The sequence below is a fragment of the Dasypus novemcinctus genome, chromosome 11 (genome assembly GCF_030445035.2).
Source record: "Dasypus novemcinctus isolate mDasNov1 chromosome 11, mDasNov1.1.hap2, whole genome shotgun sequence".
NCBI classification, from domain to species: Eukaryota; Metazoa; Chordata; class Mammalia; order Cingulata; family Dasypodidae; genus Dasypus; species Dasypus novemcinctus.
The window spans coordinates 118,672,261-118,693,771 of record NC_080683.1 but is presented as its reverse complement, the minus strand read 5'-3'; the positions used below and the strand labels follow the sequence as shown (position 1 = coordinate 118,693,771).

At 55.1% G+C, this 21,511-nt stretch overlaps 1 protein-coding gene across 2 annotated transcripts in view; it reads right to left on the bottom strand.

Moving 5' to 3' along the window:
- Positions 1 to 300: 300 nt before the first annotated feature.
- The window catches only part of HECA (hdc homolog, cell cycle regulator), a 41,385-nt gene continuing 20,174 nt past the window's right edge, over positions 301 to 21,511 (bottom strand). The window contains exons 2-4 of one of the 2 annotated variants that reach the window (XM_058307557.2): positions 11,956 to 13,119; positions 5,858 to 6,012; positions 301 to 3,670 (exon numbers count right to left, since the gene is read on the bottom strand). In XM_058307557.2, coding sequence (XP_058163540.1) covers positions 3,506 to 3,670; positions 5,858 to 6,012; positions 11,956 to 13,119 — 1,484 coding nt within the window. In that variant the 3' untranslated portion in view covers positions 301 to 3,505. The remainder of the gene's footprint in view (positions 3,671 to 5,857; positions 6,013 to 11,955; positions 13,120 to 21,511) is intronic. The other variant, XM_058307558.2, reaches the window with a different exon arrangement.

Here is a 21,511-nt window from a genome sequence, read left to right as displayed (position 1 = left end):
GGCAGGAAGGGCTGCTCCACAGAACTCCCTCTAACTGAGAGGGCAAGTCTGACCTCCATATGGAATTAACACTGTCACATTTACTTTATTGTGAAGGGAGGTCTCGTGTTACGCACCACTTTCAAACAACAAGAAAGGGTTGTATTTTTATTAGTTGCAGGAGTGACTTTGAAACGGTTATCTGAAAAGTGATCGGAATTCCCAGACAGCCTTCTCTACTATCTTTTCTGACAGAAGTCCCACTGCTCAAAATCCTTGAATCCCAATTACTACCAGACACACTGAAGTCAGAGCACCAGGTTAGTTTCTGAAATTTTATTTATTTAACACATACATTTCACAAACAGAAACCCTCTACCACCACACACAACAATTCCATTACCAAATGTTCCCATTTTATTAACATTCTTTAACTATTTACACTGTCTTTCCTTAACAAAAGTGCAATCCAAGACGTCTCGACAAGGAGTCTTCACTGACAAGAACCTGTTTGCGAGCATGTTGGCATGGAGCCCACCTGTCATGTCTTCTTCCAATCCCAGGAGCAATGACCACGTCAACACTGGACTGAGACGGACGGGGTCAGGCGGTCCCCTGCCGCCGGAACCCACGGGGCGCACGAGGCCACCTTCTCCTCGGCTGCTCCCCGACTTCCAACCAAAAGTGCTCGGCAGCTGCCACCAGGAGACCAAGCGGAAAAGCCTCTGCCTCACCGAAGGGCAGGGGAGTGAGGCTGCATTCTAAGCATTAGTCTTGCCCGACGACACGAAAGGTTTCAGCAGGTTAGTCTGGGTGCTTCATTAAATTATGTATGTCTGTTAGTTTAAGCGTTCCCCAAACATATTTGAAAATAACCTTTTACTCAGGAAATGAGCTGCTTTAATGAGAACTGGAAATTTAAGGATGCTTGGACAAAGTTCTTTCTTAATGGGGATGGCACGACATCTGCCTTTTAAGGTATGAACCCAGCATATCAAGCGCTTTGGACGCCCCTGAGGTGGGTGCAGAGCTGCGCTGGCCTGGGAGGAAAGTGACGAGACCCCAGCAGGTGGCTTCTCACTAAACTAAAGCAGACAGCTTCATTTGTTCAAGGTAAATAACTCTTAATTAAAAATAAATGATAAAAAAGCAAATGTTAGAGTAGAAGGAAAATCACTTTGAAATTATTAGATAACAGTGGTGTCTATTATTATTTCTCAGAAAAACAGAAATAGAATCTCTTGGGTAAAGAACATCCTTTAATATCCTAACCACAACAAAAATAATCTTTCTTGACATACCCCAATTCCCATCACAGTTCTCAGAGCAAAGTACTTTGAGGAAGCTTGGGGAAATACTAAGATCAGCAGATTTCCAGAAGATTTAGATTCACCCTCACCGTGTTGCACACTCAAATAGATATTATTTTCAAAGCAGCCAAATTTTCCCTTTTATGTAACAATGTTACACTTAGAGGCAAAAGATATTCTCAGGTAGCTGGCCTTCCTTTTTATATAAATGCAGTAGCCACAGGATCCTATCACCAGAATAAAGGCCAAAAACAAAGTTTACCCCATTACACTGAAACTTCAGTCAGCATGGTTATTTTTCAAGAGGCAGAAAACAAGATAAGAAAATAGTGAATGCAGGAAACACTACCTCCTTAGAGGTTTTGGACTGAGGGGCTTGCTGAAAGTGATCTGTAAGAAAACATTAAGCTTCAGCATATAAGCAGGCTTCACTACAAAAATTTAGTAGTGTCAAACAACAGAATTCACACATATTTCACTATTCATTTCAAATTCAGAAATAAAATCCAGGAGGTACTCTGAAGACAAGAGAAACATACCAATTTTTGTATTGGGGTACATGAGAGAATCAACAGGGAAACAGTTCACTCACAGTGACAGCTTCATGTAGTCAAAACACATTTTCAGGGGTAGGCCTATGGACTTCTTTTATAACTGCATCAAATACTGGCAGATCAGCGATGGCTTTTGCCTCTCGCAGGCATTTTGTGAATTTCTCCCCACTATGGAATGGGTTTTCCGTCATCAAACACCAAACACAATGCAGCAAAGGAAGTTCCACTCATCCCACTGAAAGGTGAAGGACAGCAGCCAACACGGGGCTTCAATGCTGCATTGTCACAAACAAAACAAAGTTTTACTGCAGTAAAACTGCAATGCGCAATAATGCCTAAACACTGCTGAGAGGAAAAACCACACTGTTTTTCTGAGAAAAAACGGTGGTAACCAAGTGAGTGATAAAAAACATTCATATCCGCCCCAAACTGGGCTATCCAAAAAATACAATTATATTTTTAGCATTTTTTCTTTGCATGTATACATTAACATCATGCTTAAAATCAAATCATCAAATTCATTTTTGAGAGATCCAGTTCCAAAGCCCAGTCTCTAAGGGAGCAGGTGTCAGTCGATTTAAACTCCCCACACCTGGTGGACAGGAGCTGCGCTGGGAAATCCAGTGACCCAGTGACCCAGGTCTCCACACCGACGCCTTTTTCCAACCGTGGTAAGGCAGCGTGGGGATCTGTAAAAGGGTCTATTTCTCTAACACACTGCCATGCATTACTAACGGTGATTTTCCAAAATGAAACACATTTAAAAAGGAATATTAAAATGATTCTTTTCCTTCTCATCCTTTCCCTCAGTGGGCTAAATCTTTGATCTTGGAAACTCAGGATTAAATGGGTAAAAAGTGGACTTGAGCAATTTGGGGGAAGGTAAGTTTGGTGATGCTGGTTCTGGGTCATGAGGTTTGCCTGTGGGGCTCTGGCACCCAGGGGCTCACATACCCATCAAATCGTGCGACCCGTGCACCCTGAAGAACTCTTCAGAACTTCAAAGGCGCAACGCAAATGGCAGAGGTCTGCATTGTTTGCCTTTTTGAATCAGTGTGCATCATTTCCAAATTTCTTGAACAAACTCTGTTGTAAGTCAGCTTATCTGAAAATATGTGCAACGCAGTAGCTTTTGTGTGCCTTATAATTTGGAGATCATTTCCAGTATGAAGAACTGCTCAGTGACAACATTGACAGCGAGAGCACTGCACGTCCAGACTGTCTCTCTCTCACACACACACACACACACACACACACGCCGCCTGGCCACACATGTTCCCCAAGGCCCAGGGAAGCTCCAGGGCTGTTCTTGAGACAGCTCCCATTTTAGTAAGTTTCCTCCCAACTCCCACCTGCTCTCCGTTTATAGTCACGTAACTCCTCCCCTCACTTCTCCCACTGGCCCCCCACCTTCAGGCTGCACTGGAGGCTGAAGGATGGCGGTGGCCCCCCAAACTCAAAGGGACACCGCGGGCTCGGTCGTGACCACAGACGAACACCTGGACGAGAGAGAGGGTGGGGACGCTGGTTCCACGGCAGACACAAACAAAAGCTCTGCTGTAAGTTAGAAAAACACGAGCGTCACGGAACGCTTCCCTATAAAAGATACGTAGTAAAGCAGTTGTCTCAATAAAATAGCTAGGGACTAAAGCAAAGCGTTCATCAATAAGCCTCGAGGACCTTGAAGGAGGAGAATGGCTTCACGAAGTGGTAGTCCAGGTTGCCGCAGTGCGGGCACTGCTGCACGTTGCTGTACTCGGAGAAGTACTGCATGCCCACGCGCACGTCGATCACCGGCTTCCCGCAGTGCTTGCAGTTCAGGCGGGCCTGCGGGGAGACACAGTCAGCGGGGCACCCGCGGGCGCGGCGCCGCTCCGCACCCACACCCCGCACGCGCGCCGCGCGTCTCCAAGCCTCCCAGCTTCCCTCCCGGGGGCGGCTCTGGGGGCGGCGTGTGCACCGGCGGGCACAAGAGTCGCACTTCACCACCACGTCCCCGACAGGAAGTGCGTGGGTGCCGCCGACCCCTCACCCGAACCGCCGTGAAATTTCTTGGAAGATTCTGGGTTTGTTTTTTAAATTCATAAACATTTTTCATTCTACTCTGTACTCTATATGTGTATTTTCTCTGATATGAAAATTAAAATCCCATAAAGTGGTGAAGGGGATCGAACAACCCAGGAGGAAGGGCCGCGTGCATCGGGGGCTTCCGGAAGCCTCCGGCGCCCTTCTGCTCTGCTCCTGCCCGGGCCTCCCCTGTCGGGCAGCCAATGCCAGAGGCTCTCAGCACAGGTCCAAGGGGTGACGCAAACCACCAGACACTGGACGCCTCCCTTTGGAGTCATGGGAAAAGCGTAACAGAAAAGCATGGTCTCATTTTGTCTTCACACCACTCCTGGAGGTGTGACAAACAGGTGTGAAACTGAGGCACGCGGGATTTACACAGCTGCCCCAGAAGCCGGACAGGGGCCAGAGCACGCAGCTCCCGAGCCCATCGATCTGGCTCTGTGGAAACAGACTCATCTCCCTTTTAACGGAGAACTGGCTTAGAGCATGAAGCGTGAGCTCCCAGCAAACCCCCTCTTGAACCTGCCATTCTGCTCGAAAGACGCATCGCTGCTCGTTTTTGTTCCAAGTCCTATCTGAAGACGTCCCGAGTCCTCTGCAGCAACTAAGGCTTGTATCTCCACAGTGAGTACAACCGGCTGGGTGTTTAGAAACGGTGGTCAGACATGGTTTGGGGCTCGCAGGTTTCAAGGGGAGCTGCGCAGCGGGCACCGGGCGGCTGGGTGGGACCCGGCACCTGCGGGGGGAGGGGGTCTGACATCCCCCAGGCCACAGGCCCAGGCCTTCCTCCACTTCCTTATTTAACTGAACAGACAACCTCTGTGGGAGGAGGAGCTACTCCTTTGTCTGTCTCATCCCAAGAGCAGGCTGGGAGGCACAGGGAGTGCTTTGCATGGTAGAGTGCGTAACGGAGGGGACGCGGCAGCACGATTCCACAGGGGTTTACCATGGACAGGCGCCCCAACCTGGAGGACAGGCGTGGGTGGCCAAGTGGGTCCTTCGCTAGGACGGAGGAAGTACAGCTGGGTTTCTAACGCTGCCAACCTGTCAGCCCAACAGACATGGCCATCTTCTAAACAAACTGATAGGAGGAATTGTCTTTTTGAAAAATCTAACCATAATGGCAAGGATACAAAACTGTGTAGTGACTAATAAAGTGTTCATCAGGTATTTAAATTAAAGGCTGGACTTGAAAAGCAAAGGAACATTTCTCTCCTGCCGTGAGGATCAAGGAATTGTTTTAACAAGTGCTTCTCCCCCCAAGTGTTCGGCAATAACTTAGGATATTTCAATTCTGCCTTCTGGGTTTCAATGAGGTTATTTAATGTGTTTTTACATGTTAGTATTTTCCTCCTTTCCTGATGAAACCTCAATTTCAGGTGCTCTTTCCGGATCAGGAGAGTCCTCCTCCTGGCAGTGCTGGAAGGAGTCAAACCTCCGGCTGCCCTCAGGCCCCCACGAGGGGGGCAGACCCTGGAGGTGCGCGGCCCCACGGCGGGAAAAGAAGATGAGCATCCTGTGTACTGAACAAAGTGAAACTTCTCCCTCCCTTTAAATAAGAGCTGCTTCTTATTAGGAATTTAAGATATGTTCACTCTACAAAATAGCAGAAAGCCTAAGTGAGCAGAAAGGGCCATGCAGAGGTGAGCGGCGCTGAGCTTAGCCCTTCCAGGCTCGCCTTTGACACAGGCAGGCAGGCTCCCTCCCGTGCTCTTTCTACCTAATAAGCGGGAAGTGCTCCTCCGCCCTACGTTTCATCTCCGCCTCCCCTTGGGTGGCAGCACAGCCATCCGCTGCCAGCGCTGCTTGGCGCTTGGGACAGTGGCAAGGTGCTTGGGACAGCGTGCCATTCTACACGCGACCTCTGGCTGCCTGCTCCCTGGGCCTCCACGCCTCCCAGAGCACACTCGCTCCTCCCCTCCCCGTCCCCGCAGGGCCAACACCAACCTGGCAGCAGGGCGAGGCGGCCAGGATGTCGTAGGTGTACACGGTGCCCAGCTGGTGCCAGCTGCCATCCCAGCGGGACTTGCACTTGACGCAGACGATCTTGTGCACGCCCTCGAGGCAGTCCACGCACACGGCGTACAGGTGCATGAGTCTCCCTGGGCACAGAAGACAGGGCTGAGGGGCACTGCAGGGGGCAGAGCGGCCCTCTCGGGCCACTTTATCATGTGGGTCAACAGAGAAAGCAACGGAAGTGACATCTGCCACCTAGCTGCCCTTCTAGAATGAAGCCTCCCTGACTACTGTCAACAGGACGTGTCCTGTGAGTTCAAGTTTACTAAGTAGTTGCTCTGATTCACTGTTCCTGGAAGTGCAACTAAGTTTACAATATGAGCGTCCAAATTCGAATGGCAAAGACGGGCGTGCTCACCACCCGCCTGGCACCGCAGGACTTTCTGCTCGGCAGTCCTGGTGTGGCACAGGGAGCCCGAGCCAGCCTGGGCTCTGGCCCACCCACCGGTGAGCAAGGATAACAAGAAAGAGCAGCTCCGGCCCTGGAGCGCCTAGTCCAGCAGGTCAGGCCCACATGCTACCGTGGCCAGCCCCATCCAAGCCAGGCGAAAGCCTGCCTTGGTTTCGACAGCCAAAACTGCTCTAACTGCCCTTGTCCCCAAACTGCCCAGCCTCGCCACATCTAATTTGGGAACCAGAATTACATCTTATTTGAAAGTGGTTTTTTAAAAGGAGTTCAATGCCTTGTTATTCCTGGGCTCCTGAAAGTCGCAAGGAGGCTGGACGCCACCCCCGTGACGGAACACCATCGAAGTGCCCCTCCAGAACAGTGCCAGCCTCGTTCCTGCGGAGGAGTCAGGGCTCAAGTAACGGGCAGAGGGCGGCACGTGCAGGGGCCACGTGGAGCAGGACCACGCCGCTCTCTCCACGGGGCCAGGGCACCATGGTGGGGAAAGCCAGCACAAGGAGGGCACACTCCTAAGGGCCGCCCAGCCTGGCCCCGCCATCAGACAGGCCCGGCCTGGCCCCGCCATCAGACAGGCCCGGCCTGGCCCCGCCATCAGACAGGCCTGGCCTGGCCGCCATCAGACAGGCCCTGCCTGGCCCTCCATCAGACTTGTTTCAGTGCCTCCAGGTCTTGAGCCCTGAGAATTTAACATTTCCAACCGCTAAGTTTGTTCCAACATAAGTGCAGATTCCTGAGAGAAAAAAGTGGTGAAGCAGCGCAATGAGGTCATCCTAAGGAGATCAACCTTAGTAAATGGTTAAAACCAGAGGGAGCAGATGGCGCTCAAGCGGTCGAGCTCCTGACTCTCACGTGGGAGGTTCCAGGTTCAGTTCCTGTTGACTTCTGAAAAAACAAAAATGAACAACCAGCAAAACAAAAAAGCCAACTCAGGGTCGAGCACCAGCTTCCCCTATATGAGGTCCTGGGTTCAATCCCTGGCCCCAGGTGCCTCAAAAAAACAAAACAAAATAGACAAGTTTTCCCAGGACTAGTCAGGACACAGAGCAGGGGTGGGGGTGAGCAGTGCAGGGCAAGGGGGCACTTCACCCACCCACCCCCAAGAAGTCACTTCCGCCACCTGCCGTCAGCTGCAGAGGGGGCACCCTGGGGCCTAGAGCAGGACCCGCCCCTGTAGTTCAAACGCTTCCAGGAATAGAGGCCCAGGGCTCTGTCCTGGGAGACAGGGTGCCTGGTCTGGCTGAGAACAGCGCCAGCGGGCCGTCTCCAGCTGTGACAACAACCCGCAAGCTGCGCCAGGACGCCTCGGGGCCTGACGGATGGGCTGGCCTTCTGGAGAGCCTCCTATCAACAGCCACACCTCCTCCGTCCCCTACAGCGACTCCCAGCACATCTGACGGGGGGTGTGGCCTGTGCAGACGTGGTCGTGGAGCGTGTGCCGTGTGCACATGCGTGTTTATTGTATGAGCTGTGTGCATCACGTGTGTCCCGTGTGTGTGTGCTGCACACGTTGTCGTGTGTGGGGGTTATCGTGCGCACCCGGTGCTCAGCCTTCCCAGCCTGCACCTGCCTGCACCAGCTCCCCGACGGGCAGGCAGCCTCAGGCCCGGCCTCGGTGGCCACACCCTCCTCTGCCTGTCGTACGCCTCCTGGCCCCCTGAGAGTCTGACTGTCCCTTCCCTGCCCATCTCTAACAGGCTTCTGCGAGACACCCCCATGGGAAAGTCTCAGCTGCTCACCCGACACCTGAAGTGCCCCCACGCTCTCAGCTAAAGTTCAGCCCCTCTCCACGTGCTCCCCCTGATGGGCCCAGTTCCTGAGTCTGGCCTTGACCATAGCCGGACCTCAGCGACTCCCCCCGCCCTTTGCAGGTGGGTGACCCCGAGCTGCAATCTCCCTTTAAACCACCACGCGGCAGACGCCCCCACCAGCACCCCGCGCCTGGCACCCAGACTGCGTGCTAAGCTCCACCTGCCCCTGGGCTCCACCCTGTCAACTTTCCACACATCCCCTGCTGCAAGGATGCGGTGGGGGCCCTGCCGGGGCCTGGAAGCCAACCCCGCCCCCAGAACCGCTGCCCCGGCCCGCTGCCCTCTCTGATCACAGCCTGGCCTTCTCGCCTCCACCCCTCTGCTCTGCCGCCCGTCCTCACAGAGGTGGCTCGGACCCTCAACCCACCGGAGCCAGCCGCCTCCTGGACGCCCCAGGCCAAGTGGGATGACAGGCTGCTGCCTTCCGAGATGATGTGGTCTCAGGCCTCGGCCTGTGAGCAGGGAATGGGGCTCGGGCCACCCCTAGCCCTGGCTCTAGGCTGACGGAGGCCAGGCTGGGCCTCTGCCTGCTGCACACACGGGCCCCGGCAGGGCGTGAATGCCCAGGCACGACGGTGGGCTGAGGGGACGCGCCTGCCCATCGTAAACAGGAAGGTCTGGGGACCCCCCCACTCGTCCTCACAAGGAAGAGGCTGAGTTTTCAGACAGGGAAAGAAAGGGGCTTCCCCGCCACGTCTCTTTAAAATTAGCACAAAGAACAGGAAACAGCAGGAAGAACGAGAAACTCCATATTCCACAAGACTATGAGGCCTGAAACCGGGGACCAAAACCTGAGGTCAGAAAGTGGATGGAGGAGCAGGACACGTTTGGCTCTGAAACAGCACAGCAGGCACGGGGTGGGGGTGGGGGACAAGGTGCTCAACGAGCAGCCGCCGGGTGCGGGAAGTGACGGCTGATGATAAATTCCAGGCAACTTCTAGCTAGATCTGCTAGTGCAGGGCCAGCCTCGGAACTGGCTTCGGCGGCTCGGGTGACGTCTAGTTCCACTCTCGCCCTCGCGATGCCGGCATGAGGGCGCCACGTGGAAAAGCCCAGGCCAGCCTCCTGGGAGACGAAAGGCTACCCGGAGCAGGGAGAGCAGAGACGAGCCACTCCGGTCAGCGCCCCGGCGGGCCCGCCTGCCGCTGCTGGAGGGTGGGCGAGGCCGCCCGGCACCCACCAGCTGTGCCAGCCCTCCAGACGACCCGCGGACCTGGGACAAGGCCTAAGGGAGCCACTAAGTTTGGGGGCGGTTTGCTTTTCAACAGGGCTAAAAGAGACAGAAGAGCAAGACTGCACCCCTGAAACAAAAACAGAAAGCTATTTTTTAAAAAAACTCTTGGAAATTAAAAATATGAAAATAGAAAATTAAAATCTCAGTAAAAAAACTGGAAAATAAGGTAGAAAACTTTTCTAGATGAGCAGCAGGACTAAATATATTTAGTAAAAAGGCTTCCCCCACCCAAAGAAAAAGTCCAATCTAAGAGGTCTAATATCTGTTCCACAATGAAGACCACAAGGTCACAAGGTCAAAGGGCACAGAGAGCACCTGGCACAACTAAAGGAAAAAAGACCAATATAAGGGTGAAACTTTGGAAGTTGAGGGATAAAAGAGAAAATCCCAAAACCATTCAGGGTGGGGAGAAAGGCAAGATCACAATCAAAGAATCAGAACTAAGGATAACACTAGACTTTCTGATAGTAACACGGAAGCTGGAAGACAGAGAGGAGACAGACGCCTTCAAATTTCCAAGAGAAACATTTATAACCCGGAAGACTATACCCAGCCAAACAGCAATCAAGAGTGAAGACTGGAAGTCTGAGAATATCTTGCTTCTAAGTCTCAAAACAGCTGTTCCATGCACCCTTCCTCAGAGCGCTCCTGAGGGATGATCTCTAACAAAATGAGGGAGGACACCAGGAACACTGAATCTATGGTATCCAGGGAACTGAAGTAGGGAAACAGGAAAGAATCAAAGAAATTCCTAAAGGACAGCCGTATAGTGTAACAGGTACCAAACACAGTAAGGCAGACAGAACAGGAAGATAAAAAGAGGGAAATTTCCAGGAAAAAAATTCATAAAATATCTGATGGGCACGTGGAAACATTCTCGAGAGGTGGCTTGTAGAGCTAATGGAGAGTGAGGACAATTAGCTGAAGTTTCAAAGAAGTCTTAGCAAATGAAAACACGAAGCTGTTATTAACTCCAACAAAAACAAACCATCATCCTAGAATAGAAATGTCTACTACGCAGAGGAAGTATACCTACGCTTTTGGGACCACTACATATTTATATACTCACAACAATCGATGTTATGGTCTCAACTAAGAATGGCAACATGTTATTCTGGGACAAATGGGCAGAGGAAAGCTCTAAGAAAGCTTAAACAGGCACCCATCTGTGAAAGTTTGGAGCTCTTTTATGAATCCCCAAAAGACAAGACTGTTCTTGATCTAATCTCTTCCTGTGATTGCATTAGTTCACCTTAGATCACGTGGTCAGAGGGCTTCTGGCCTGACTGCGCCAGTGCCGCGTGACTCCAGGTGGTGTCTGCCCTTTCGCTGGGTCTTATATAAAGAGATACAGCGAGACAGAGAAAGGAAGCCATCAGTTTGACCCTGCTGTGAGAGAGGACTCGAGGGGGGCGAGCAGCCAAAGCTTAAGCACAAAGCCCCCAAGAGGCTAGGCCCACAGAGCACACAAGGCTGAAGAGGCACGACCTGCGCCTGGCAGCCCGCAGCAGAGCTCCAGGGGACAGTGAATTCGGGGGGGGGGGGTGGGAGTAGAGACCGGTGGCCATTCTGTTTCACCACGTGGCAGGACCCTGACAAGGCATCTCTGCTGACGCCTTGACTTGGACATTTCACAGCCTCGGAACTCTAAATTTTTATCCTAAATAAAATTCCCACAAGGGAATCCCCCACAAGGGGGATTAGCTCACGTGGCTGAGCACCTGCTTCCCATGTGTTGGGTCCCAGGTTCAATCCCTAGTACCTCCTAAAAACAAACAAATGAAAGCAAAGCCAACTCTCACTGGGGAGCAGATGCAGCTCAGTGGTTGAGCACCTGCTTCCCATGCATGAGGTCCTGGGTGCAATCCCTGGTAACTAGAAAAAAAAATTCCCATTATAAAAGCCAACCCATTTCCGGTACTTTGCATTGGAAGCCCTGTGGCAAACTAAGACACCTGTCTTATAAGTAAGTCAACAGATAATTTCTTAAATTGGAGAATGAAGACAGGAGGACTCAAAATAATGATGGCACAAACCTGAAGAATGAGCTAAGATTTGAAAGTGCCTCTGGAAATTGGGACAGCAGGGAGTAGTGGAGAGAGACTACTTTTAACAGGCTTCTTTAGCCCCATTTACCTTGAAGTCATAAACAAGTTATATGCCATACATCTTCATGTTAAAGTTTAACAGCTTCACATTAGCCGACCCCCTGGTATTCAACTTACGGCTGAAATCAACCCCCAGTCGTTGCGTGTCATGCACAGGAATAGCACGCCCCTCCCCTCTAGCCCCCTCCCTGGAAGGGGTCGTCTCTAAACTTTTAATAACCCCCCACCCTCCTTGGGCTGCTATCAAAACACACAGTTTCCTGAGCACATTAAAGCACATTTCAAAGGCAACTGTTTTACAACAAGGGACATTATTATGCAATTCCGACCCTCAACTCCCCACCAATCCTGGAAATCTACATCCCAGCAATCCTCTCTTCCATGTACGGCAGCACAAAATGCAATCGCCCCCGAGGCACGACGACAGCGGGCATTTACAACCACCTCCTGGGCAGGGCTGAAGTAGTCACCTGTGCCCTGGGCCTGCCCGGAACTACAAAGCACGGCAGCTACCATCAAGCCAGAGCAAAGCAATTCCGTCTCGTGCGCCTTTCGGGTTCCAGGAAACAGGCGAGGCGGAGGGACGCCTGTACCTTGGAGGTGACAGGGGACGTCATATTCGATCTCGTCGTGCCGCGAGGGGCTCAGGAACAGCGTCCCGTCCACCAGCGGGAACTGCTCGAACACGGGCAGCGCCCGGCGGCACAGCGCGCAGTTGACCACGTTCCTGCGGCTGGCGCTGAGGGCGGCAAGGATGAACTTGCGCAGGTCCTCGCCCTGGCCCGCCTGGGCGTCGTCCTCCATGCGCACGTGGAACGCGTTCAGCTTGTGCCGCGGGATGTGGGCGAGCAGCTCGGAGAGGTCCAGCCGCCGCAGGAACTGCACGGGGGCGTCGAAGGGCCCTGCCCTGTGGGCCGCCGGCCCGGCCGCGCCACGCTCCGGGGGCGCGCTCCTGAACACGTGGGCCCCTGCCAGCGCCTTCTTCGGGGGTTCCAGGTGGACGGCGTTCTTCAGGAACTCCCCCAGGTACCTGGAGGCGCGGGGGCCGCTGAAGTGGGCAGGGGACAGGATGGCGTAGCCGGCAGGCGGCGACTGGCCCGGGGAGCCGCCCGGCGAGCGCGGGCCGTAGGGCGCAGGGCCGAGCGCCTTGTCCTGGGAGCTCTGCCGGTCCGTGGAGAGCCGCCGGGGCAGGTCGTGGCCCAGGCCCTTCGGGGGCTTGCTCGGCGGCCGACACTTCTTGGCCTCCTCGCCGGGCTCCCCCGGGGGCCTCCCGGCGCTCTTCTCAGCCCCCGCCTTCTTCTTCCTCTCGTCCTGCATCCGCTTCACCTGGTACCAGTCCGTGTCCTTCTTGAGGTGGCCCTGGCCGCAGCGGCAGGAGCAGAAGCGGAAGGCCAGGTCGTAGCCCTTCTTGGTCCACATGTTCTGGCGGCACTGCTTCTCGTTCCAGCTGCGCGCCCGGCCGATGCAGTTGACCTGCGCCAGGATGCTGCTCTCCCACTCGTAGAAGCACTGCAGGTGCATCCAGGGGCTGCAGGGGCAGTGGTCGCTGTTGCACACCACCTTCTGTGAGTCATCCTTCTCCAGGTCCACCGGCCTCCCCAAGCTGCAGATCAGGGGCGTGGCGCAAGGGGCTTCTGTGGGGAACAACAGGAGAGAGAGGTTCAGCGCAGGAACTCCGGGTCCCCGCGGACAGTGGCTCGGGTCCCAGCCAGCAGCCCGCACAAGCCTACCAGGCCAAAGGCACCCTCTTTGTGGAGCCGAGCTTTCCCCATGAATAAACTCCACAGATGGGACCAAGGACAGTCGCCAGTGGCTTCAGGTATGAGGCTGCACTACAGGGTACCTGTTACCTGCCTTCCAAACCCCACATCCTTCAATGAGCAGTCGCTGCGGGTGAGCACGTGGCCTGCGCGGTGTGAGGTTCTCCTACCCATGGTTGGGATGACGGGCAGTTATAAGATCCTTTGAAAACGAGCCCCCAGGGACTAGGGAACCAGACCAGGGAGCTGCTGAGCCTCCCTTTCAGGTGGTCCCTGCAGAAGGGCCCACGAGGCCTGTGGCCGGGCTCGGGTGACCCTACAGAGCGCAGGAAGCTGAGCGCAGGGCTGCCTCACTGCTAGCCCTCTTCCAGAGGGGCAGGGCCCCCGTGGCAGGGTGGCGGGGAAATGACCTGCTGCTCTACACGCCAGGACGGCACTGCCAGGCGTGGAGGAAAAGCACCTGCTCTCCAGACGGAGCTCCTCCAGGACTTCCACAGAGGTCCCGCGGGGGCCCCAACCCGGCCGGGTGCCAGGCAGGCAGGACCCGGGTCTTCCGATGGCAGCGGGACTCACTGGGACTCACAGACAAGTCGTCAGCCAGACCTGGGTGCGCCCCAGCCCCGTCGCCTAATCCGCCACGCCCTCAGCTCCCGTCTAGGGACCTCATGAAAGCGCGTGGCAAGGGAGCTGGCCGGCGAGGGCTCGGCGAGGCACTGCCGCTGCTCTTGTCGCCAGCCGACGCCTTGGAACGTGTCCATTTGTACAGCCTGCAATGAGGTGGCTGCGGGCAAAAGTGAGCGCCCAGGACCAAATGTGCGGCCAGGACAGGGTGCCTGGGGGTCAGGCCGCCAGGGACAGAAGGGAGCCGGGCGGGCAGGGCTGCGGAGGGGCTGGGGGCAGCGCCCCAAGAGCACGGGGACTAATGGCGTCTGCCAGCCTGCCTGGCCGGCGCGTCATGGGAGGCTCACGGTGTCCCTGCCCTCCTTCACGAGGCCAGGCGCACCAGCCCGGCAGCGACACCCGAAACTGTCTCCAGATACTGCCCCGTGTCGCCTGCAGGGCACAGCCGTCCTCCGCAGGGGGGTGGCTAGCGGTCCCGCTGTCTCAGTGGGAAGGGGGTGAGGACGCCCGGGGCAGACAGCAAGGGGTGCACGGAGTGGAGGGGTAGGAGCGGCGTGGGCAGGTGGCTCCAGACGTCTGCCCGCAGCGGGCAGGGAAGAGGGAAGCTGCGGGCGACGACCGGGCCTGAACAGCAAAGCTCCGGTCAGGGAACAAGTCCCGGGACCCTCCCATCAGAGACCAGCTCCCCCCTGCCCCCAGCGCCCTGTAGAGAGATGCAGGCTTCCACCAACGAGAAGGTGCAGGGGCACCCAGGAACCCTGGGCCCTACTCCCCGCTCGTCCAAACTGCAGCGTGGCTCTCAGCAGCTCCGGAGCGGGCGGCCGGGCTGGAGCGCAGCAGCACTGCGTACAGCCGCAGCCAGCCCTGGAGAGGCCCGCACTTCCTTCCAGACAAGAGAGGGCCCCGGAAGGGCCCCGCGTGGCCCCGACAGCGCAGCAGGCTGGCGCGCCCGGCGCCCTGCTCGCTTCCTCCTGGCCTGCCAGGCGCCGCACCAGGCGGCTTCCCCAGGCCCCCTGCGCCCCCATCCTGGGTGCTAGGGCTGTGCTCCCAGCAGGCATCAGAGCCACCTTAGAAAGGCGTCAAGCCACGTGGACGAGCGGCGCAGGAGGGAGAGGCAGCGCCGGGAGCCCTGCTTGGGTGACTGACCCCGGGGCTGCCCCTTCTCCTGCCCTCGGAAGTGCTACTTGGTCACTTCAGGCCGGCCTGGGCGCCTGTCCTCAGCCTTCAGGGGCCCGGCCCCGAAGGGGAGTCTCACCAGGCCTCAGCCTGAGCTCCGGCAGCAGCGAAGCGGCCCCGACCGCACCTCCGCAGTCGCGCCCCGACCTTTACCGCGCAGACGCTGAGGGGCCCGGAGGGTCCTTCCTGAAGAGCACTTGCACATTAAAGGCAGGCAGGCTCTAAGCCGGAAAGGCCCGTTTACGTCCTCTCACAGAAGCGGACAACGCGCCGCCAGCCAGAGCACAGCCTCCACGGGGCCTGCAGGGGAGGGGGCTCAGGGCCCGCATGGGCGTTGGGGGGCTCACTCCCGCCCCAGCCTCCCCGCTCCTCCACGTCGCCAGCTGCCCCCACCCCAAATCCACAATGACGAGCCCACTCAGCCCGGCCGGGAGCCCCTGGAAGGCCGGGCCACCCACTGCGCCTCCCGCCCGCTGGCCAGGCCGGGCGCTCGCTGGGCTCCGGCCTGTGGACACCATGTCCCTCGAGGCCTGGCGCAGGCCGGCTCCCTCCCAGCTAACCTCGGCCGCACCGTGCACCGCGGACTCGCTGGGAGGGTAAGAGGACCCGGGGCCCTCCGCCCCTGGCAGGTTTTTGACAGGAGCAGCCTCCTCCGTTGCCTCACCTGAAGAACGAGGCACAAAGGCCTCGAACGCGCGGGCGCCGCTCTATGGCTGTATCGCCTGCACGCCCTTCCTCCTTCGGCCGCTCTGGGATGACCCCACCACAACGCTGCACCCGCTACCTGTGCCCAGTTAGATGCGAACTGCACCGATGGATCGCCTACTTTCCACCTGAAGTCCTGACGCCCAGTCCACACGGAGAAGGTCAGTAAACAAGTGAACAATGCCAGGCCTCTTTTCAAATTTCTTAAGTCCCACAATTGACTGAAATATATAAGAAAAGACTAACTCTAGGAAAACCACCAGTGGCATCTAAAGTCAGACCTACAGGCAATCGGTGGTGCTGGAGACCCACCTGCTTCCTGACAGCCACCGCCGCACTTAAACTTAAAACCCCAAGCTCGGGAGAAAAGCAGCCCCAGAAGGAACAGAGCCACGGGGTTCACCAGACGAGGGGAAAAGAGGCCCCGCGCAGCGAGGGCAGGCACCCGGGTCCACGTGCTGTGAGGTGACAGCAGGCGTCCCCGTGGCAGGGCTAGTGCGGTGGGGTGGTGCACGTCGTCTGCTCCATGGCCCGGCCGGGGCGGCAGGGGGCCGGGGCGGCAGGGGGCCGGGCTGAGGGCCCTTCTCACCTGCCGCCCACAGCGGACAGAGGCCACTCGCAGGTGCGCCCGCCCCTCCCTTGCCAACGGGAGCCCGCCAGCCAGGCCCAGCCAGCGCAGACTGGAGACCCCCGCCTCCTTCACAGTGCTGCGAGCTGCGGGGACGCGCGGCCTTCTGGGTGTGAGCAGGGTCCTCCGGGGTCACAGGGCTCGGGGACAAGGCGAGGGCGGGGCTCGGCCCCACTCATCCTTGCAGGGCAGGGCTCTGTGGCCGTGCGGGGGCTTGATAAGGAATGTAGAGCCGGTCACCTCGTGGGCACGGGGGCTGGAGGGTACAGAAGGGCAGGAGACCACCAGGGCCCGGCTGCCCTGACCAGGGAGCCGGGCAGGCAGCGGGGCGGGGCTCGGGCCTCTCCCGACCAGGACTTCAAGGACTCTGGATGCTTCTGGAAGCCTCTGGACCTGGGGGTTCACTCCCTGAGGCTCCGCTGCCGGGCCGAGCCCGCTGTCACCCTCTCCGCACACAGCACTGGGCCTCCTCCAGCCTCGCCCACACCCAGCCAGCCAACGCCAAATGCGGGTGTCCCAGCGGGAACTGCTCTGCAGGGAGTGTGTGCTCCACTGAGGCGGGCCTGGGTGGGAAGCTGCAAGAGCTCCCAAGTCTTTCCCCTCCCTGCACTGCGGTCTGCTTGCCCGTAAGATGGGGGGCATCGCGGTGCCCGCCTCAAGACCCTGCCAGGAGGACTAAGAGTGTGCCAGGGCAGCCGACAGCACTGCCGGCGGAGAGCACCCCTGAACCAGAGGCTCGCGGCCCAGTCTCTCTGCGTCACCGGGTGGACACAGCAAGGAACGGTGCCTGCCGTGGTGCCCACCTTCGCGGCGAGTTCCCTGGGGGGGCAGCCCCTCCTAGTCCAAACGCCAAGTACCAGCTGCCACCAGGGCAGGAGGCCGCGCCAGCTGCCGCAGTCCCCGGCCGCCGCCCCGTCCCCTCCGCCCGGGTGACCCTCCCCGCCGCCCACACCTCCTCCCTCTCGACTTCCCAGGTGGATTTTCAGCTTATTAAGGCAAGAAATGACTTTCTTCCCCATGATGAACCCAGCAGTGGGGTGTGCACGCGGTAACTGAACGCTCCTGACCAGTCCCAGCAGGTGCAGGGCGGTGCTCCCCAAGGCCCCCGCCCTCGGGGCACTGCCCGGCCCGCGCCAGCCACCGCTCGGGCAGCACCGGGAGGCAGCACCCACTCAGGGCCCGGGAGCCTCCGCAGGCCCTAAGCCTGAACCAGGGGGCAAGGGCCCGACCTGAGCTCCAGGGAGGCGAATTCCCAGGAGCCGGGCTCAATCCAAGTCGTGGGTCAGCAGGAGCCACTTCCGTGGAGGTCGGGACGGGGATGCAGCGACCCAGGAAGGGGCTGGGTTAGACCCTTTGGTCCAACGGCTGGGACCTCCTTGGACTGCTGGCAAAACCGACAAGGTTTTTGAGAACGAGGAGTAGGCAACCCCGTAGCCGCCGTTGTTGCCAGGTAGCCCATGTCCCTTAGGAAAGCCTGTTTCCCTGTAGGTCGTAATGGCTGGCCACAAGGTTTTAATGACACATGTTATTTTAGTTTGCTTTCATTCCTTTGCTTGTTATCTCATGTTTTACAACATTGCTGTAACCATAACTATGTGTTTGCCCCAGCTGGCTTAGTCTAGCCCAGATTTTAGAGCCCCTTTTTATTTTGGTGGTGGGGGGGTTAGCTCAGTTTCCTACTTGGTATCTTATGTGAATTAAACTATCTACAACTCGCCTGTAACCCTAACTATAAGTGTGCCCCAACTGACTCAGCTTCTGTCAGATCTTAGAGCCCCTTTGTTCAGCTGGGTCTCCTTACCTGTTATCTTAGGTGGACTGGATATTTATGACTCTCCTGTAACCTGTAACCAGACATACTGCCCAGCTGTACTTTGCCTGCTCTTAATGGCCCATTTGCTTAGCTTTTCTCGTTATCGCATGTTAATTAAGAGACTGACAGCCCTGGGGTAACCTGTAATCTGATGCTAGCCCTAGCCGGCTTCCCCAGCCCCAGTGCAGGCTTCTGACCGCCCAGACCTCCCAACTAGCACCTCCTCCTTTTGTTTGACTCAGAAACTCCTCAGTCTCTCCAGTTCGGGGAAACAGAGCTGAGGCTCAGCTTTTGTCTCCCGTTTCCTCACACTGCACTCCGTAATGAAGCTCTTCCTCTCTTTGAAACCCCAGTGTCACTCGCTGGCGTTTCGGGAACAGTAGCAGAAGCACTGCCAGCAGGGACCAAAAGGACAGAGGCGCATGGGATGAGAGCGACGTCCACGGAGAAGAGCTGGCCTGAATGGGTTCACAGAAGGGGTAGGCTTCCCACCCAAAGTGCAGGCGTCACCCCAAAGCCCAGAGGATCGGCCTGGGGCCCCGCACCAGGGGCGAGCATGGCCGGGGCAGGGCTCAGAAGTGGGGGGCTGCCACTCCTGCACGCCCGAGGACAAAGCATGGACCACACGTGACTGAGACCTTGGCATCTAGGGGAGTCTGCCCTGCTGGTTTCGGACTGGCTTGGGACCTGTGGCCCGTCTTCCTTCCAAATGCTCCCTTCTGGAAGGGGAATGCCTAGCCGATGCTCACCCATCATTGTATTTTGGGAGCAGACAGTTTGTTTCTAGGTTTCACAGGTACACACACACGGGAAATTTTGGGGCAGGATGGACAGCCCAAAATTGGTTTTGATGAGACTTTAGACTTAAGAGTTGTTACTGAAATGACTTCAGGCTGTTGGGATGCTGGGATGGGATGAATGCATTTTGCACGTGGGAAGAACATGTCTTTGGGGTCAGAGGGCAGACTGTGGTAGACTGAGTCACGTATCCCAACAAAAGACAGGTTCTTAACTTTAATCTACATTCCTGTGAGTGCGGACCTCTTTCACATCCTATTATCGGTTCAGGTGTGGATTCACTTGTGAAGAGGATCTTCTAAAGCCCTGCTTAGGTGTGGCCCGGGAGAATCAGGGCGAGCCTTGGCCTGCGTTACCTAGCTTCTTTAGCAGTCTGATATTGTTTATTAATTCCAAAATTATACTGGATAATGTTTGTGAACTGGTCTTTTCCTCTGGGCATATTAGAGTGTACTGGAGTCAGAGGTTTCACTTTTACTTGATTAAATAATGATTAAGGCTTTGATTGGGCCACGTTAGTAGGATGGTGATCCCCACCCTCTTGGTGGGTGGAGATTCACAGAGAAAACGAAAAGGCAGATAAGTTATTTGGAGGTTTTTTATATTGAAGCCTCAGGAAGTAAACACAAAGAGAAGCAGATATATGAGGAAGGAAAGAGGTCCCAGGAAAACAGACAAGTCATTAGCCTGGTAGTCTATAGTTGGCCTTGTGGAGAAAGCAGAGCAACTGAGCCAAGAGAGAAATGAGTCCCAGGAGAGACAAGACTTATCCCAGCCTACAGCTGATATTGGAAGAAGCTGGGACCATGGAGGCTTAAAAGGAAGCCTGAACCCTTGCAGCCAACACGTGGCAACAGACTTTCATAAGGGAAGTAACTTATGCTTTATAGCCTGGTAACTGTAAGCGTCTACCCCATATAAATACCCTTTATAAAAGCCAACAAATTTCTGGTATTTTGCAACAGTACCTCTTTGGCTAACTAATATAGAATTTTGTACCAGAGAGTGGGGTTATGCTTTTGCAATTACCAAAATGCTGGAAAAGTTTTATAAATGGGTAAGGAATATTTTTTGGAGGAATTGTGAGATGCTTGATGGAAAAAGCCTAAAATGCTTTGAAAAGACTGTTGGCAGGAATATGAATGCTAAAGAGACTTTTTATGATGTCTTAGAAGTAAATGATGGACCTATTACTGGAAACTGAAAGAAAGGCAATCTGTGTTTTAAAGTTGCAGAGAACTTAGTAAGATTAACTCCTAATATTTTACTGAATGCAGAATTTGAAAATGGCAAGCCTGGGCACTTAGTTAAAGAACTTTCCAAAGTAAACCTGGAGAATACGGCTAGGCTTCTCCTTGCAGCTTATAGTAAAATGCTAGATTAGAGAGAAAACCTGAGGACTGAACTGTTGGGCACAAAGAAACCAGAAACTGATTCTAGAAATTCCAAGCCTCTGTAAGTCAAGCTCCCAGATGATAGTGCTCCATTTGAAGACTTAACTAAACTTGGAACTTGTAAATCAGGGTTGAAAATGCAGTTATCTAGGAAAGTCCTGTGCAAAGTCTTACTGTCTGATGGTTTGGACCCCTGCTTCCTGCATGCTAAACCAACAAGCTTTTTGAGAGAGCTGTATGAACAAAACCACTGTCAGCTTGGACTAAAAGGGATATGGAAAAGAAAGACTGAAGGAGAACCAGCTTTAAAAGGAAAACCAGGGAGGCTGAGATCTGGAATTAAGATATTGCCTTGGCCCAAGAAATGAACCCCGCCCATGTGTACAGAGGGTAAGTTTGCCCCAGCAGTTGAAGAGCATGGATGTTCCCGCCTGATATTCAGGGAGAGTTTTGCTGCCCAGGGTACAGAGAGGGTGTAGCACATTCCCCAAGGATTAGGGAGGTTAAGATTACCACCCCATAGGTCTGAGAAGGGTAGACCTGTCCCCCATGTCCTAGGGAAAGCCAGGTCGCCAACTTGTTGCTCTGAGAAGGTTGAGCCTGGATGGCAAAGCTTAGATAGGATGTTGTCTTCCCTTTACTGTACTAGGAGGGTTAAGACTCTAACCCAAAGATTGGATAAAGTGTGACAATCACCCCAATGCTCTTGGAGGCTGAGGTCTGGAGCTTGGTAGATGCTTGATGAGGATGGAACCAAGAAAATGGTCATTGGGCAAACTTGTGGAAAGGGTGGGTCCTCATGAGGCCCCAGGGAGAACTATAGTCTTAAGAATGACTCTCAGACTTCATGTTTCCCTCCCAATTTCTCCTTATGGTAATGAAAATGTTTATCCTTTGTCTGTCCATTTGTGTATTGTAAAGTTTTGTAAGTTTCAGAGGTCTACAGCCAGATGGGACTTTGCCTCAAGACAAACTATATTTCTTTAAACTGATTATGATATGGTTTTGTATTGAACATTGTACTGGTTTAAGGTTTTTAAAAATATTTAATGTCCTTTTGGAATTCAGAGGGTGGAGTGTAGCAGTTTGGCATTATTTATGAATTCCAAAAATAGATACTAAATTATGTTT